This window comes from Salvelinus sp. IW2-2015, linkage group LG9 (genome assembly GCF_002910315.2).
Source record: "Salvelinus sp. IW2-2015 linkage group LG9, ASM291031v2, whole genome shotgun sequence".
NCBI lineage: Eukaryota > Metazoa > Chordata > Actinopteri > Salmoniformes > Salmonidae > Salvelinus > Salvelinus sp. IW2-2015.
The window spans coordinates 13,689,596-13,706,443 of NC_036849.1; the positions used below are offsets into that span (position 1 = coordinate 13,689,596).

Genomic DNA, 16,848 nt, shown 5'->3' on the forward strand with positions numbered 1-16,848 from the left:
GAGTATGCTATTTTGTTCTTCTGAAATAGACTACATTTTCATCATATCATGTTTCTTTAGACCTGTCTACAATAAATAATGGATTTATTGTGATAGTGTAGGCTATGTTAGATTGATTTATTAGACTTGTTTTAAAAATTTAGATTTTCCAAAGGTCTGCATCAGTGTCTTGTAGGCTGTGCGTGGAAGCCAGGAGATGTTAGATGTGTTTGTTAATTAATGGTCAATTACCGTGAGACCGGCAGTTATTTTCTTGACAATCACCAGCTGACAAAATGTCACTACCGCCCCAGCCCTAGGTGAGAGGGGGGTGGAGATTTGTTCATCTAAGATCTCCAGAAATACAAGTGCCTATTGAATCGAGCATTCAAGTTCTTTTAGGCCGACAGGTCCTAGGGAAACTTCCAGGGCTGTCTGCACTACACTTGCCATTCAGTGGAGACCATTTTGAATTTAGGCATATTGAGGCAACACAACAGCCCGGGTTTACAAGTCCCTCCTAAAAATGAACGGTAGGGGAAACACTGGCGGAATGGAGAGAGAAATTAAGCAATGGAATAAGGCATAGTGAGAGATAAAGGGGTGGTGAACAGAAGGGTTGAAAGAACAGGAATGCTTGGGTTAGCACTAAAGAGATCAAATGACAAGGGCGAGAAATTCAGTTGGTTGGGGAGGAATAAAAGGAGGGTGATAGAGAGGGAGGGAGGGAGGGTGAGAGTGGGAGGGTGATAGAGAGAGAGGGAGGGTGAGAGGGGTGGAGTAGATTAGGGGGAAGGGGAGTTCAGTTCACTGCAGCTGTGAAATGTCCTTGTTATGTAACAGACAGGCTGCCAGCCGGATAGTGAGATTTCTGGGGAAAGGGGGGTTCTATCTTTTTACCACACACACACACAGTCCTTGCCAGGGTTGGGGAGTTACATGTAATCCGATTACAAAACAGCTAACTGTAATCTGGCCAGTGTAGGCCGTCATTGTAAATAAGAGTTCTTAACTGACTTGCCTAGTTATACGTTCCATTACCAGCAAAAATATTGTAATTAGATAAACACTTTTGAAATACTAGATTATTACTTCTTGGATTACTTCTAAATGCTTTCTCAGTGACATTCAATTCAGCATTAAAAATAGGCACGAGATTAAGTTTGTTCCACCTGAGCAAGTCTGACCACAAGTCAGAGAGCACTATGATGACACACCATATACGTTTGATGGATCCTTTTTGTCTTCTAATGCCTCTTAAAAGGAAAGTAATCCAAAAGTAACGGAAATTAATCAGATAACCTTATTGAGTTTGGGTAATCAAAAAGTTACGTTACTGATTACAATTTTGGACAGGTAACTACTAACTGTGATGGATTAAACTTACAAAGTAACCTAGCCAACCCTGGTCCTTGCGTGCCACAACTCCCACACATTCCTGAATTAAAGTGGTCTTCTGGAATGAAACTAAGCAGAGACTAAAAAGCCTCATGGCAGTCACTAACTCAACTTCATTCAGAGCTTAAAGAATTGTGGCTGGAGACTGATGTTACAAAACTTTATCTAAATGCTCTCATAAGGCGTCTTGCCAAATGGCTGAAAGGTCAATGTTAGCCGAATCTAGCACTAAATGAAACAAGCATTCGCTACAGTCCTGTTGAAAAAACTGTTTTTCTTTAGCATACAATTGATTATTAAAATCTGTAATATGAAGTAAAAGCTTAATGATCGTAAAACTCACTTTGCTAAGTATATGCCTACCCTATGTTCCCTACTGTCCTGAACGTGTCAGTTTAAATGGGAACAACCAGCCTGTTGAAAGAAGCAGATGTCTGCAGATATCTGTAGTCGTATGCCATTTTCTTGCAGCACATTCCAATTGGCTGTGTCTCAAAGTTAAAGTGATAGTTCACCCAAATTACAAAATGACATTAGTTTCCTTACCCTGTAAGCCAGTGGTATTCAAAGTCAGGTACGGCGGGGCCACCAAATTTAAATAAAACTTTATTTTTGGGGGGCGGGGGAACCAAAAATTAACAGTACAGATTCTTTTATGGGACAATATACAAACGTTTTTGACAAAGATAAATTTGCAAAATACAATTTCATTAAGTAAATTAATGTATTGCTTCTCTTAATTTTGATAAGAGATTAATATGTACTGAATTGAAGGTTATTTGTTGATGTGAAAATCAACATTTACAACATTAGATTTGTGGTGGGGTTGACACAATTTCTGGCGAAAAAAATTGTCCCCCCACTGAAAAAGGTTGAATACCACTTTTGGAAGCGGTCTATGGACAAGGTATGACAGCAATCCATGCTTTGGTTTAGTTTCCCTGGCACTGTTCCTGGTAATAAATCCCATTCATGTCATGGTATCGATATTAGCATTTTACGCGCATCATGTTCAAATCATCTATAAGTGATGTCGTTGAGCTTCACAATCAATTTTAGATACTTTCAGATGATTTGGACATGATGCGTGAAAAATGCTAATATCGGTACCATGACATGAATGGGGCTTTTGCCGCAACTGCTAAAACGTTAGCATTTGGAAACGGTGCCAGGGAAATAAAAACAAAGGAACTCCCCACACCTGGTTGTCTAAGGCTTAATTGAAAGGGAAAAACAAGAACCTGCAGACACTAGGCCCTCCATGGAATGAGTTTGACATCCCTGGCTTACAGGGTAAGAAAATCAATGTGTAATTTAGTCATTTGGGTGAACTATCTCTTTAATTAATACTCATTACTGGGCTTGGCAATGCACGTCACCAATTTGGAAGAGCACCAATATTTTAGTTTCAGGTGACATGTAGCCTGCCTCAGGGAAGTTGAATATAGAGATACTGTAAATAAAATATATAAATCAACAATCATTATACAAATGTATAATGTAGCGGTTTACTCATGTTATGCAAATATGTACCTTTCATGTACATATAATGTATAATGTTGTGTTCAACCATAGGTTTGTCTCACCTGGTGGGATCTGCTCTCCTGCGGGCATACATGCACGGCTTCTTCATGGACATCAGACTCTACCACAAGGTAGGTTGTGTAGATGTGTGTCTAACTGCATATTCTTAGTTGATTGTTGATGTTACAGAGTTTGTGTTTTAAATATATTTTGTGTGATTTGTCCAGGTGAAGACCATGGCCAATCCGTTTGCCTATGAGGAGTACCGCAAGGACAAGATTCGTCAGAAGATAGAAGAGTCCAGGGCCCAGAGAGTACAAATCAAGGTGGGATATCATACTCTGTCTGACTGTTAAAAACATACATTCAGACAGACTGGATATGGTGACAAATTATGTTTTCTAAGAAGTGTATATACAGTTGAAGTCGGACGATTACATACACTTAGGTTGGAGTCATTAACTCGTTTTTCAACCACTCCACAAATGTCTTGTTAACAAACTATAGTTTTGGCAAGTCAGTTAGGACATCTACTTTGTGCATGACACAAGTAATTTTTCCAACAATTGTTTACAAACAGATTATTTCACTTATAATTCACTGTATCACAATTCCAGTGGGACAGAAGTTTACATACACTAACACGGAACCCAAACCGGCTGCGCGCGTGCGCCATCGTGCATACATTTATTTTGTCCCCCCACACCAAACGCGATCCCGACACGCAGGTTAAAATATCAAAACAAACTCTGAACCAATTAGGGGACAGGTCGAAAAGCATTAAACATGTATGGCAATTTAGCTAGCTAGCTTGCACGTGCTAGCTAATTTGTCCTATCTAGCTAGCTTGCTGTTACTAGCTAATTTGTCCTGGGATATAAACATTGAGTTGTTATTTTACCTGAAATGTACAAGGTCCTCTACTCCGACAATTAATCCACACATAAAACGGTAAATCCGAATTCGTTTCTCCCTAGTCTCTTCCTCCTTCCAGGCCTTTTCATCTTTGAACTTATATGGAGATTGGCATCTAAACTTTCATTAGTATTAACACGACGAGACCGGCAAATACAGTTAGTCTTTCAATCACCACACGTAACGGGTTTAACCAATGAGGAAGAGGCACGTGGGGTACCGGCTTCTATAAATCAATGAGGAGATGGGAGAGGCAGGACTTGCGAGCGCGACCTGCGGTCAGAAATAGGATGACTTCTATTTTAGCCCTTGGCAACGCAGACGCTCGTGTGGCGCGCAGCGAGCAGTGTGGGTGCAATAGATTGAATGACATGGATTTCAAAATGTATTTTGCAACGCAGGCACACGCGACGTGTCGTCTGGTCAGCATGTAAGTTTGCGTGTGCCTTAAAAACTGCTTGGAAAATTCCAGAAAATGATGCCATGGCTTAGAAAGCTTCTGATAGGCTAATTGACATCATTTGAGTCAATTGGAGGTGTACTTGTGGTGTATTTTCAGAGGCCTACCTTCAAACTCTTGCCTCTTTGCTTACATCATGGGAAAAGAAAAGAAATCAGCCAAAAAAATTGTAGACCTCCACAAGTCTGGTTCATCCTTGGGAGCAATTTCCAAATGGCTGAAGGTACCAGCGTTCATCTGTACTAACGAATAGTACGCAAGTATAAACACCATGGGACCGATGCAGCCATCATACCGCTATCAGGAAGGAGACGTGTTCTGTCTCCTAGAGATGAACGTACTTTGGTGCGAAAAGTGCAAATCATTCCCAGAACAACAGCAAAGGACATTGTGAAGATGCTGGAGGAAACAGTTACAAGAAGTATCTTATATACACAGTTAAAACGAGGCCTATATTCGACATAACCGCTGAAAGGCCACTCAGCAAAGAAGAAGCCACTGCTCCAAAACCGGCATAAAAAAGCAGAACCTACGGTTTGCAACTGCACATGGGACAAAGATCAGTACTTTTTGGAGAAATGTCCTCTGGATCTGATGAAACAAAAATATTACTGTTTGGCATAATGACCATCGTTATGTTGGAGAAAAAGGGGAGGCTTGCAAGCCGAAGAACACCATCCCAACCGTGAAGCACGGGGGTGCGGCAGCATGTTTGGGGGTGCTTTGCTGCAGGAGGAGGGACTGGTGCACTTCACAAAATAGATGGCATCATTGAGGAAAGGAAATTAGTGTGATATCATTGAAGGCAACATCTCAAGACATCAGTCAGGAAGTTAAAGCTTGGTCGCAAAATGGGTCTTCCAAATGGACAATGACCCCAAGCATACTTCCAAAGTTGTGGCAAATGGTCTTAAGCGAAAACGAAGTCAGGTATTGGCGGAGTGGCCATCATAAAGCCCTGACCTCAATTAGTATGAACATTGTTGGGCAGAACTGAAAAAGCGTGTGCGAGCAAGGAGACCTACAAACATTGACTCAGTTACACCAGCTCTGTCAGGAGGAATGGGCCAAAATTCACCCAACTTATTGTGGGACGCTTGTGGAAGGCTTACAAGAATACGTTTGACCCAAGTTAAACAATTTAAAGGTAATGCTACCAAATACTAATTGAGTGTATGTAAACTTCTGACCCACTGGGAATGTGATGAAAGAAATAATTCTCTACTATTCTGACATTTCACATTCTTAAAATAGTGGTGATCCTAACTGACCTAAGACAGGGAATTTATACTAGGATTAAATGTCAGGAATTGTGAAAAACTGAGTGTAACTGTATTTGGCTAAAGTGTATGTAAACTTCCGACTTCAACTTTATAGCTAATATATTGTTTGTTGTATGAATGTTCTATGTTGCTGAGACAGAAGCTGCCCAAGGTGAACAAGGAGCTGGCTCTCAAACTGATGGAGGAGGGAGACGACGAGGCAGAACTGTCTGCCAGGAAGAAGAAGGGCAAGGTAGGAGCACATGTACCTGCACACATAGTTCACATACTACTGGTCTGGTCTACAATTGATGAAGACTTCCGAGCTGTAGGCTGGGTTCATATAGTTTTGGTTCTAAGGTAATCTAGAGGAAACTGGTATGTATATCTGAAATATACTCATCTAGCGAATGTCAGCTGCCTAAGCTGTCAATCAAATCCTTTCTCTCCCTCTCTCTGCCCCTCGGCCAGGCTCTACCCAGCATCCTTAGCGACGAGCGTTTCCAGGTGATGTTTGAGAACCCAGACTACCAGGTGGAGGAGCAGAGTGAGGAGTTTCGCCTGCTCAACCCCATCGTGTCCAAAGTGGGCCAGAAGAGGAGGAAGAAGCTGCGGCTGCTAGCCAAGCAGGCCACAGACGCCGAAAATGTAACGATGCTAGATAGCTAGCTTACTACCCCTACTGAAGTTTGACACCCACTATGGAATGTGACTTTCAGTGTGAACAACCTTTCTACCTTTTCTAATTCTACAATGCCACCCCTACCTCTTCTTCCTCTGCAGGCGAAGGCAGACCAGGAAGAGGAGGAACCAGAGGGGCGTGACAGCTCAGACGAGAGTTCTGATGATGATAAAAGCTGGGTGGACGAGGTCAGGGAGCAGCGGCGCCTCATATATGAGGAGGGGAGGGACCGCAGGCGGCAGGAGAGGAAGCAGCAGGACCGCAACACCACCCTGCTGGACCAGGACTCCACCCAGAACCATGCCCAGGGCAGGAAACAAGGTCAGCAGCCACGCTTCTTCCAGATCAAGGCTGGTGAGGAGTTCCGCAGCTTCGGGGACGTGGCGCGCAAGCAGAAATTGCAGAAGTGAGTACATTTTTTTTATTTTTATTTTTTTCAAGTGAGCTTCTGGTTATGTTCTCTAGTCTCTACGAACAACCTCTGAACCATAATATTTTGAATAGATGCCACAGAGTACTACAGCGATTGCATCAAATGATATAGATTTTCCCATTGTTACTGTCATTCAGCAGAAATAAATCACCCCTCACATGGACATGGCACATGGAGTATATGATAGGGCTGCACGATATTGGAAACAAATATGGTTTTTATCAAATATTGCAATTGCGATTTGACGTGTGATATAAACTCAGCAAAAAAAGAAACGTCCCTTTTTCAGGACCCTGTCTTTCAAAGATAAGTTGTAAAAATCCAAATTACTTCACAGATCTTCATTGTAAAGGGTTTAAACACTGTTTCCCATGCTTGTTCAATGAACCATAAACAATTAATGAGCATGCACCTGTGGAACGGTCGTTAAGACAATAACAGCTTACAAACGGTAGGCAATTAAGGTCAGTTATGAAAACTTAGGACACTAAAGAGGCTTTCTACTGACTCTGGAAAAACACCAAAAGAAAGATGCCCAGGGTCCCTGCTCATCTGTGTGAATGTGCCTTAGGCATGCTGCAAGGAGGCATGAGGACTGCAGACGAGGCCAGGGCAATAAATTGCAATGTCCGTACTGTGAGACACCTAAGACAGCGCCACAGGGAGACAGGACGGACAGCTGATCATCCTCGCAGTGGCAGACCACGTGTAACAACACCTGCACAGGATCGGTACATCCAAACATCACACCTGCGGGACAGGTACAGGATTGCAACAACAACTGCCAGAGTTACACCAGGAATGCACAATCCCTCCATCAGTACTCAGACTGTCCGCAATAGGCTGAGAGAGGCTGGACTGAGGGCTTGTAGGCCTGTTGTAAGGCAGGTCCTCACCAGACATCACCGGCAACAACGTCGCCTATGGGCACAAACCCACCGTCGCTGGACCAGACAGGACTGGCAAAAAGTGTTCTTCACTGACGAGTCACGGTTTTGTCTCGCCAGGGGTGATGGTCGGATTCGCATTTATCGTTGAGGGAATGAGCGTTACACCGAGGCCGGTACTCTAGAGCGGGATTGATTTGGAGGTGGAGGGTCCGTCATGGTCTGGGGGCGGTGCATCACAGCATCATCGGACTGAGCTTGTTGTCATTGCAGGCAATCTCAACGCTGTGCGTTACAGTGAAGATGTCCTCCTCCCTCATGTGGTACCCTTTCTGCAGGCTCATCCTGACATGACCCTCCAGTATGACAATGCCACCAGCCATACTGCTCGTTCTGTGCGTGATTTCCTGCAAGACAGGAATGTCAGTGTTCTGCCATGGCCAGCGAAGAGCCCGGATCTCAATCCCATTGAGCACGTCTGGGACCTGTTGGACGGGGGGTGAGGCCTAGGGCCATTCCCCCCCAGAAATGTCCGGGAACTTGCAGGTGCCTTGATGGAAGACTGGGGTAATATTTCACAGCAAGAACTGGAAAATCTGGTGCAGTCCATGAGGAGGAGATGCACTGCAGTACTTAATTCAGCTGGTGTCCACACCAGATACTGACTGTTACTTTTGATTTTGACCCCCTCTTTGTTCAGGGACACATTATTCCATTTCTGTTAGTCACATGTCTGTGGAACTTGTTCAGTTTATGTCTCAGTTGTTGAATCTTGTTATGTTCATATAAATATTTACACATGTTAAGTTTGCTGAAAATAATCACAGTTGACAGTGAGAGGACATTTATTTTTTTGCTGAGTTTAGATCAAAACACTTAGGTGAACTGTTGGAATCATAGAAATAGAATGACACATTAAAAAGCAAAGTTGACTGCATTTGACCTAACAGAACCTCATGCAAACTTATAGTGAATCAACTAAAATATACAGCTGCACCATCGAGAGCATCCGGAATGATTTCATCACCGCCTGGTATGGCAACTGTTCGGCATCCGTCCGCAAGGTGCTACAGAAGGTAGTGCGTATGGCCGAGTACATCGCTGGGGCCAAGTTTCCTGCCATCCAGGGCCTCTATATCAGGCGGTGCCCGAGGAAGGCCCTAAGAATTGTCAGACTCCAGCCAGCCAAGTCATCGACTGTTGTCTCTGCTACCGCACGGCTAGCGATACCTAAGCGCCAAGTCTAGGTCCAAAAGGCTCCTTAACAGCTTCTACCGCCAAGCCATAAGACCTGTGAACAGTAAATCAAATGGCCACCCGGACTATTTGCATTGACCCCCTTTTTTTACACTGGTTGTACTCGCTGTTTATTACCCCTACCTATAGTTTAAGTTTACAGACACCTTAGCAAAATACATTTAAACTCAGTTTTTCACAATTCCTGACATTTAATGACTGACTCAAATGATGTCAATTAGCCTATCAGAAGCTTCTGAAGCCATGACATCATTTTCTGGAATTTTCCTAGCTGTTTTGGGGCACAGTCAACTTAGTGTATGTAAACTTCTGACCCACTGGAATTGTGATACAGTGAATTATAAGTGAAATAATCTGTCTGTAAACAATTATTGGGAAAATTACTGTGTGTCATGCACAAAGTAGATGTCCTAACCGACTTGCCAAAACTATAGTTTGTTAACAAGACATTGGTGGAGAAACGAGTTTTAATGACTCCGACCTAAGTGTATGTAAACTTCCGACTTCAACTGTACATGTATATTGAACAAAAATATAAATGCAACGATTTCACTGAGTTACAGTCCATATTAGGAAATCGGTCAATTGAAATAAATTAACTGGGCAGGGGTGCAGCCATGGGTGGGCCTTGGAGGGCATAGGCCCACTCACTTGGCAGCCAGGCACACCCACTGGGGAGCCAGGCCCAGCCAATCAGAATTAGTTTTTCTGCACAAAAGGGCATTATTACAGACAGAAATACTCCTCAGCACACTCCCCCCCCCCCCCCCCCCCCTCAAACGATCCCACAGGTGAGGAAGCCAGATGTGGGGGTCCTGGGGTAGAGTGGTTATACGTGGTCTGTGTTTATGAGGGCGGTTGGACATACTGCCAAATTCTCTAAAACGACGTTGGAGGCAGCTTATGGTAGAGAAATAAACATACAATTCTCCGGCGACAGCTCTGGTGAACATTCCTGCAGTCAGCATGCCAATTGCACGCTCCCTCAAAACTTGAGACATCTGTGGTGTTGTGTGACACAACTGTACATTTTAAAGTGGCCTTTTATTGTCCCCAGCACAAGATGCATCTGTCTAATGATCACGCTGTTTAATCACCTTCTTATGCCACACCTGTCTTGGTTAATGAGAAATGCTCACTGACAGGGATGTAAACAAATTTGTGCACAACATTTAAGAGAAATAAGCTTTTTGTGCGTATGGAAAATTTTAGGCATTTTTTTATTTCAGCTCATGAAACATGGGACAAACTTAGGTGTATAGTTTTGTTCAGTGTACATATGACCTCAATTACCTAAACTAACCCGTACCCCCTGTATATAGCGTCGTTGTTGTTATATTATTGTAACTTTTTTTGGGGGATTAGTTAGAATATATTATTTTCCTCTGCATTGTTGGTTAAGGGCTTGTAAGTAAGCATTTCACGGTAATTTCACCTGTTGTATTTGGCACATGTGACAAATAATATTTGATTTGATCTAACAGCGAGGAGGGGGAACTATTAAAACGGATGTTACACGCGGCTGATATGTTTCAAAATATTGCATCTACATGGATCTCTTGCGATCTGGATATTGCACATGCCTCTATTGCGATTTTGATGTGAATTTGATTCATTGTGTAGCCCTAGTTTATAAGTATTTTTTTTGCCACTACAACGATTAGCAGGGAAACGTGTGGGCCTGTGTGACTGTGTCTCAGGTGCCTGACTGTACTGAGCTCTCTACAGCAGACAGAAATGTGTGGCCTGGCCTGAGAGTCTGTCACATCCATCACTGTCTTGACAGGTGGACACATGCAGCACGTAGCAAGAAAAATTAGGACAAGGGTCAAATATAGGAAGGCTCCAAATACAGGAAGGGTGTCCCAAGGTTTTCTTCCCATTATGTAACACACCCTCTACTTGTGCTTCAAACTCATTAAAAAGCAATTATTGAAGTTTTGAGTGAAAGAAGACAATGTTAATAGAGCAGTTTCTGTAGTGCACCCTACTCCCAACACATAAAACGGACAAGGAATTCACTGCAGCATTTTAAAAAAATTGTTGGCTCAAGTGCCTTTTTTAAATTATAATTTGTTAATGTTTTTATTTGAAAAGTAACTCCATTGCTTTTACTCTGAGTACTTTTTAAATGAGCGAAAAATGTCATTAAAGTAACAGTACTTCTACTTGAGTAGGATATTTAAGTACTCTTTTCTCCCCCTTTATAGGTACTGCATTTCATCACCATTGTATTGTGTGTATGCTGGTGATAGACCTGCCCATGTGTCCCGTATTGACATGTTATGTGTCTACTAGAGCATCACTGGAGGAGCGTCTGAAGCTGGAGGAACGTTCTGGAACAGTAAACGTGGCTGACACAGCTGTTGGCAGCAAACAGCTCACCTTCACCCTCAAGAAGGTAAGTCATGATGACACCATTACATAATAAGCCACTGAAAGGAACAACAAATGTATAATTTGCCTTCAACATATGCTACCTCCACAGTCATGTCTTTTCAAACTACGGATCTGGATTTCTGCTGATCCTCGATACAGTAACAAACAGAGTTTGTCATTGTTTTGCGTATCAGTTCGTAAACCATGTGCCATGGAATCAGTACATCAAATCTCTTCCCAACTATTTTGCAATCTATATGGCACAGCGGTCCATTTTTTTGTTCCTTAAATGAAACACAATTTTCTTTAACCAATTTTGGTCTTTAATGCAGGGCTGACAAACAATTTTCCCCCTTTCACTTGCCTCTTCCATTTATCATTTTGTTTTTCTCCTCAATTTCGTGATATCCAATTGGTAGTTAGTCTTGTCCTATCGCTGCAACTCCCTTACGGACTCGGGAGAAGTGAAGGTCGAGAGCCATGCGTCCTCCAAAACACGACCCTGCAAGCCACACTGCTTCTTGACACATTGCTGACTTATATAACTTAAGCAAATTTTTACTCCTGAACTTATTTAGGCTTGCCATAACAAAGGGGTTGAACACTTATTAACTCAAAACATTTCAGTTTTTCACATTTTTTATACATTTAAAAAAAATGTTTTAAAACATAATTCCACTTTAACATTTTGGGATTTTGGGTGTGAATACTTTCTGAGTACTCTGGGGTGTGAATACTTTCTGAGTACGCTGTATCGCCATCAGTCTGTGTGTTTTCCCAAACATACATATTTACAGGTTAAGGTTGACACTGTTTGTAGCCACTGAGTATAATCTATAACGGTGTCTGCAGAAGAGGAACAATGTCACAGAAAATGGCAAGTTTTGATCATGGCCATTTGTTTGACTGTTGTTTTGACTTTGAATTTTTATTAACACAGTCGCCCGACTGACTCTTGTATCATCACCCTTCTAATTATCACTGAGTTGCATGGACATTGCAGGGTTTCAAATCAATATCATTGGTTTTGCATGAGACACTGATGGTGCAAGGCCAAGCTAAGTTTGGCCAAGGCTCCCTCACATGCAGAGAGACTGAGTCTGTCTGCTGGGTAAATCCCCTGTACTACTACATGAGCTGGGGGTCAATGTTGATTACAGGTCTGTTAAGAGAAAGCTATAATTGTTTTGCAGAAGATCGCTTAAAGATGCACTATGCAGAAATCGCTCCGCCATTCTTGGTTGCTAAAATTGTAATAGTTCGCCTAATTTCAGTTTGTGACAAAACAAGCAAGTACAGTGTAGAGAATCCATCTACAGGGCAGCCAACTTTTGAAGATATCTTGGAGTTAGATTTGCCCCTGGCACAATCTCTAGACTGGGGATTGGGGATCTAGACAGGGGATTGATTCCTACCCCAGCAAAATGTTACTGTTTTAAAGCTAATTTCCTGCAATTCTGCGTATTTTGACATGGCTTAGGCCTATGACCAGGGTGGAAAATTAGGTGTATTCAGGATGCATTGAACATTAAATGAACACTCAAAATTTTACGAATTTGTTACTTTGAGATTTTAGGGGGATGAAATGTAAAGTATGCTAATATTTGCTGTAACATTTTTTAGGTGGTTTGACACTTTATTCAGTAATGAAAATGAGATAGGGAGACAGGCAAATGCTAGAAACAGTGGGAAGGTTGGAAACCGGGATTGACCCCTGTTCTCGGGTGGAAAGTTGTATACGACACCTACCGGGGATTGTTACCACTATTAATATTAATGGTTGATGGCAGTGGGTAACCAAATTATAGATTGCAGTCTGTTTGTCCATAGACTGCTTTCAAGGTAAGGACACAAACACTTTATGTTTTGTAATTTGGTTGAACTATCTCTTTAAAATAGGACTGGAAGAAAATCCTGCTTGCTCTCCAGGTGGGTTGGCCATCCCTGATCTATGATTCGCAAGTGCTGGGTGTTTGAAAATGTTATTGTTATAACAATACATTTCTTAAAATCACCAAACCTTGAAGAAAAATGTAATGAATATCAATATTCAGGTGGTTTATGCCTACTAGTTGAAGGTCCTTGCCATCATCTTACTCAACTGTTTGAGTTGTGAGTCCCCCTACCATCTCTGCCTAGCATGTGCACAATACTAAAATGTAATTTAATAAGCATGTAATATACAAATAAGCATTGGATGACTTAAATAGCTGCAAAAAAATACATAGCCTCATATAATTCATTTCAAACACAGAAGTAGGCATATCAGATTTAAAATGTGTTTACAGTGGCAGAATTGTGAAGAAGTGGAATAATAAAATAAGTGTGGGGAATAACAGTAGTGTTCTTGATGAAGCACAGTAATTACCCTATATTTTAGCCCATCGTTAAGAATGACAATTGTTCCACTGATCAGACTAAATTAAGTAAATAGCTAATAAAATCTACTGAAGACAAGATTGCATAAATCTGCCCCTACACTCTACCCAAATTATTTGTATATGTAGAATTAAAAGTTTTACTTTTGGGTTCAAAATCTGTTTGACAAAATTTCTTTCATAGTTCCAAATCAGGTCACCCTACCAAACTTCCCTGCTAAAACATACTGTAGGTCTGTGGTGCTGCCTTGTCGTTGTCACAGCCTAAATGTCAATCACCAAACAAGGGGACTAATGCAAGTGTGGATTAAATTGACTTTAGTACATGCTGTCAAGGCTGTATTCTGAAATGGGGACGGGAGTAACAGCAAACAAAACCGTGCTTCTCTTTTTACATTTTTAAAAACGCAGGGGAGACTGTTCTCTCTCCATTCACCTCCGCTCTAATCTTGAGGGGCGTTTCTTTATACCATGCATCCAATCGCCAATCATATGCTTCAATGTGCCGCTGTAAGACAGGACAATGATGTTAAATTTCAGGCGAAGATGCTCCGATTTCAAAACGATTTGGAGCACAGTTGAAAAATGAAAGTAGTACTTTTCAATGCGTGAGAAGTGGGTCAAATGAGTGTCTCATGGCCAATGCGTTGGAGTTGGCAGCTCTGTATCTAAACTGCTGTTAAATATAATTTCCATAACCAGAAATATTGCATTTTCAGCTGTTTGAAGGTGTATAAACCCGAAAGTAAAAGACGTAAAAACAAAACTTAAGATCGGGAAGCATAGAAATAGCGCACATAGAACAGATCTACCGCTTCTTATACTTGCTTTCAATGAGAATGACAGATCTATAACACACATTTATATGTGAATTGGGTCAGGTTGCCCAAACAGTTATATATTGCAGCTTAAATCATACTCTAATTAAAAGTATCTCTTTCTCCTTTCGCTCTCTGCCTCTCCTTTCTCAATTATCTCCTTCAGTCGGAGCAGCAACAGCGGCAGCAGCAGGCGGAGCATGATCACCACGAGGAGAGGAAGAAGCTGAGGAGGTCCGCTGGACACCTGTCGAGTGAGAGAGGCAGGGGTAGAGGTAGAGGCGGATTTAGAGGGAGGGGCGGATTTAGAGGCAGAGGAGGGAGTAGAGGCAGGGGAGGGCGTAGAGGCAGGGAGCACTACTGAGGTAGAAGCAGTGGTAACTGAACTACTCTCAGGGAAAATACTGAGATTAAGTAGCCCAAAGTCAAAAGAGTAATGTCTTTTCTTACAGCCATTTCCCAACCTAATTTTATAATAGAATGAAACTTTGTTACCGTCTGGGAATCAAGAGGTTGTGATACAAAAGTGACCTGACCGATTGTGACCTGCCCTGTAACTCAGTTATGAAGATATGTTGGTGGAGCTGCTATGAAAGTATACAATGTGTAATGTCTGTTGCGTGCAAAATGGTGTGATTTTGTGGTGTATGCAGTTTGATCTGTGTGCATTCGTATGTCCGTGAGAAGCTCCTGACCTTCACCGTGGTTTTTTTCACTTCACAATCCTCATTGTTCTCTAGTGCAGACAAAACATATCTGTATTAGGCACTGTGCCTAGCCCATAAACCCTTTCTACTAAACTTATCTCCCTGGTCTGTGTTATGTTTTGATAGTAGCCTCATGGTCGATGGAAGCAGCTATCCAAAAATACGTCCAACAATTGGACACACTGAGTTACTGACTCGTTCCATTCTCCGAAGAGATGCATGTATCTTTAAATTAATTACAGGTGAAGCCTCAGTTGTATGGGTAAAGTCATTGTTTTAATCAACTGACATAAGGATTAGCACCCAATAATGTCTGTTCACTTGTATGACTAACAACTGAAAGGCTTCACAAACCTCTTTTACTTCCTTTGTATGACAACACTTTCTGTGGAAATCAAACGGCCACAAATGGAAAAAGGAGGGAAGAGAAAACAGAGAAGTCCTGTTGGACATGGATCCCCAATTCTTGGAAGCACCTTTCTCCGTTTGTCCTCCCATCACCCTTTCACACATGGCTGGGCCCTCGTGTCTCCTTTGATCCTGCCCCTTTTGAAATGGCAGGAGGTGCTGTCCAATTCCCCCCGACCCACTCCATTAAAACACTGTTGCCTGGTACCTCAAACTAGTTTTGTCCCGCATTCGGTCTTCAACGAGGTCCGCCATCAAAATTAGCAAAAAATGGTCCTCTATCCATCGTTTTTGGAATTTCCAATGCTCTCTGACTGTCTAGCTTTCATTTGGGTGATTATTAGCAATCTGACCACAGTAAATAAACTGTATGAATGTAGGTCCGTTATCATTTCTCCAGTTTTGATTTGGTTTTTAGTATTTAAAAGTATATTGAGTTCATTCCCAGCTTTAGCCACTGTCTGCCTCCCTTGCTCTTCCTTCCCGCCTGTTTGGTGCTTACCCCTCTAACCTGGCTAGTCCCTCTTACAATTGTTATGCTCATTTGACTTTGCCCAGATCATTGTGAGTGGAGTATGACATACAAATGTAATCCAAAGATTATAGAATGTCTGAAGAAAGTTGAAGCAGTTCATTCTACTTTCCATTGTTGGTTGCTGCAGAGTGGGATGAATAACAACAGGTGAAACAAAGAAAGGATAACGGTTAATTTACTCAAATGTCCAAGTTATGCAAGCATATCTCAAGATTCAATGGTATGATTCAAAAGGAAGGCCTTGACCATACAACTAGTTGTGTGTAGTAAAACTGAGTGAAATAGAGTGCAGTCGGAGACTATACGGCAGGGCTCTCCAACCTTGTTCCTGGAGAGCTACTGTCCTGTAGGTTTTCGCCCCAACCCTAATCTAGCACACCTGATTGTAATAATTAGCAGGTTGAGAAACTGAATCGGGTTGGAGCGAAAACCTACAGGAAGATAGCTCTCCAGGAACAGGGTTAGAGAGACCTGCTATACGGAAATAGTGAGGGATTATGAGTGTCTGAGGGGTTGAGGCTTGTGGTCTTCATGACACACTTAAGTTAGTCAGGAACGGGTGACTCTTTCTTCATGGCACAGTTGTGTGTGGGGTGGTGGGTAGTGGTGCATGGGGAGTGGGCAGATGATTTAGACCTGAACAATGCAGTAGCTTCCATAGCATTTTGTATGTTAAGCACTGCTGTGTGCTTTCAGGGGTCACATAGCTGATAACCACAGCCTACTTTTTCCTCGTTGTGTTTGGGAAGAAAAGAGGAAAAGAAAGTGAGCGTGAGAGAGCGACTGCGTGTCACCACCAATCATACTTACGTAAGAGGCTCATTCA

General features: G+C 42.2%; 1 protein-coding gene across 1 annotated transcript in view; it reads left to right on the plus strand.

The window, feature by feature from the left end:
• Positions 1 to 15,176, plus strand: part of nol10 (nucleolar protein 10) — a 34,514-nt gene extending 19,338 nt beyond the window's left edge. The window contains exons 15-21 of the mRNA XM_023994297.2: positions 2,953 to 3,032; positions 3,129 to 3,227; positions 5,699 to 5,791; positions 6,010 to 6,186; positions 6,322 to 6,626; positions 11,096 to 11,198; positions 14,539 to 15,176. Of these exons, the coding sequence (XP_023850065.1) occupies positions 2,953 to 3,032; positions 3,129 to 3,227; positions 5,699 to 5,791; positions 6,010 to 6,186; positions 6,322 to 6,626; positions 11,096 to 11,198; positions 14,539 to 14,736 (1,055 nt within the window). The 3' untranslated portion in view covers positions 14,737 to 15,176. The remainder of the gene's footprint in view (positions 1 to 2,952; positions 3,033 to 3,128; positions 3,228 to 5,698; positions 5,792 to 6,009; positions 6,187 to 6,321; positions 6,627 to 11,095; positions 11,199 to 14,538) is intronic.
• The last annotated feature ends 1,672 nt before the right edge of the window (positions 15,177 to 16,848 follow it).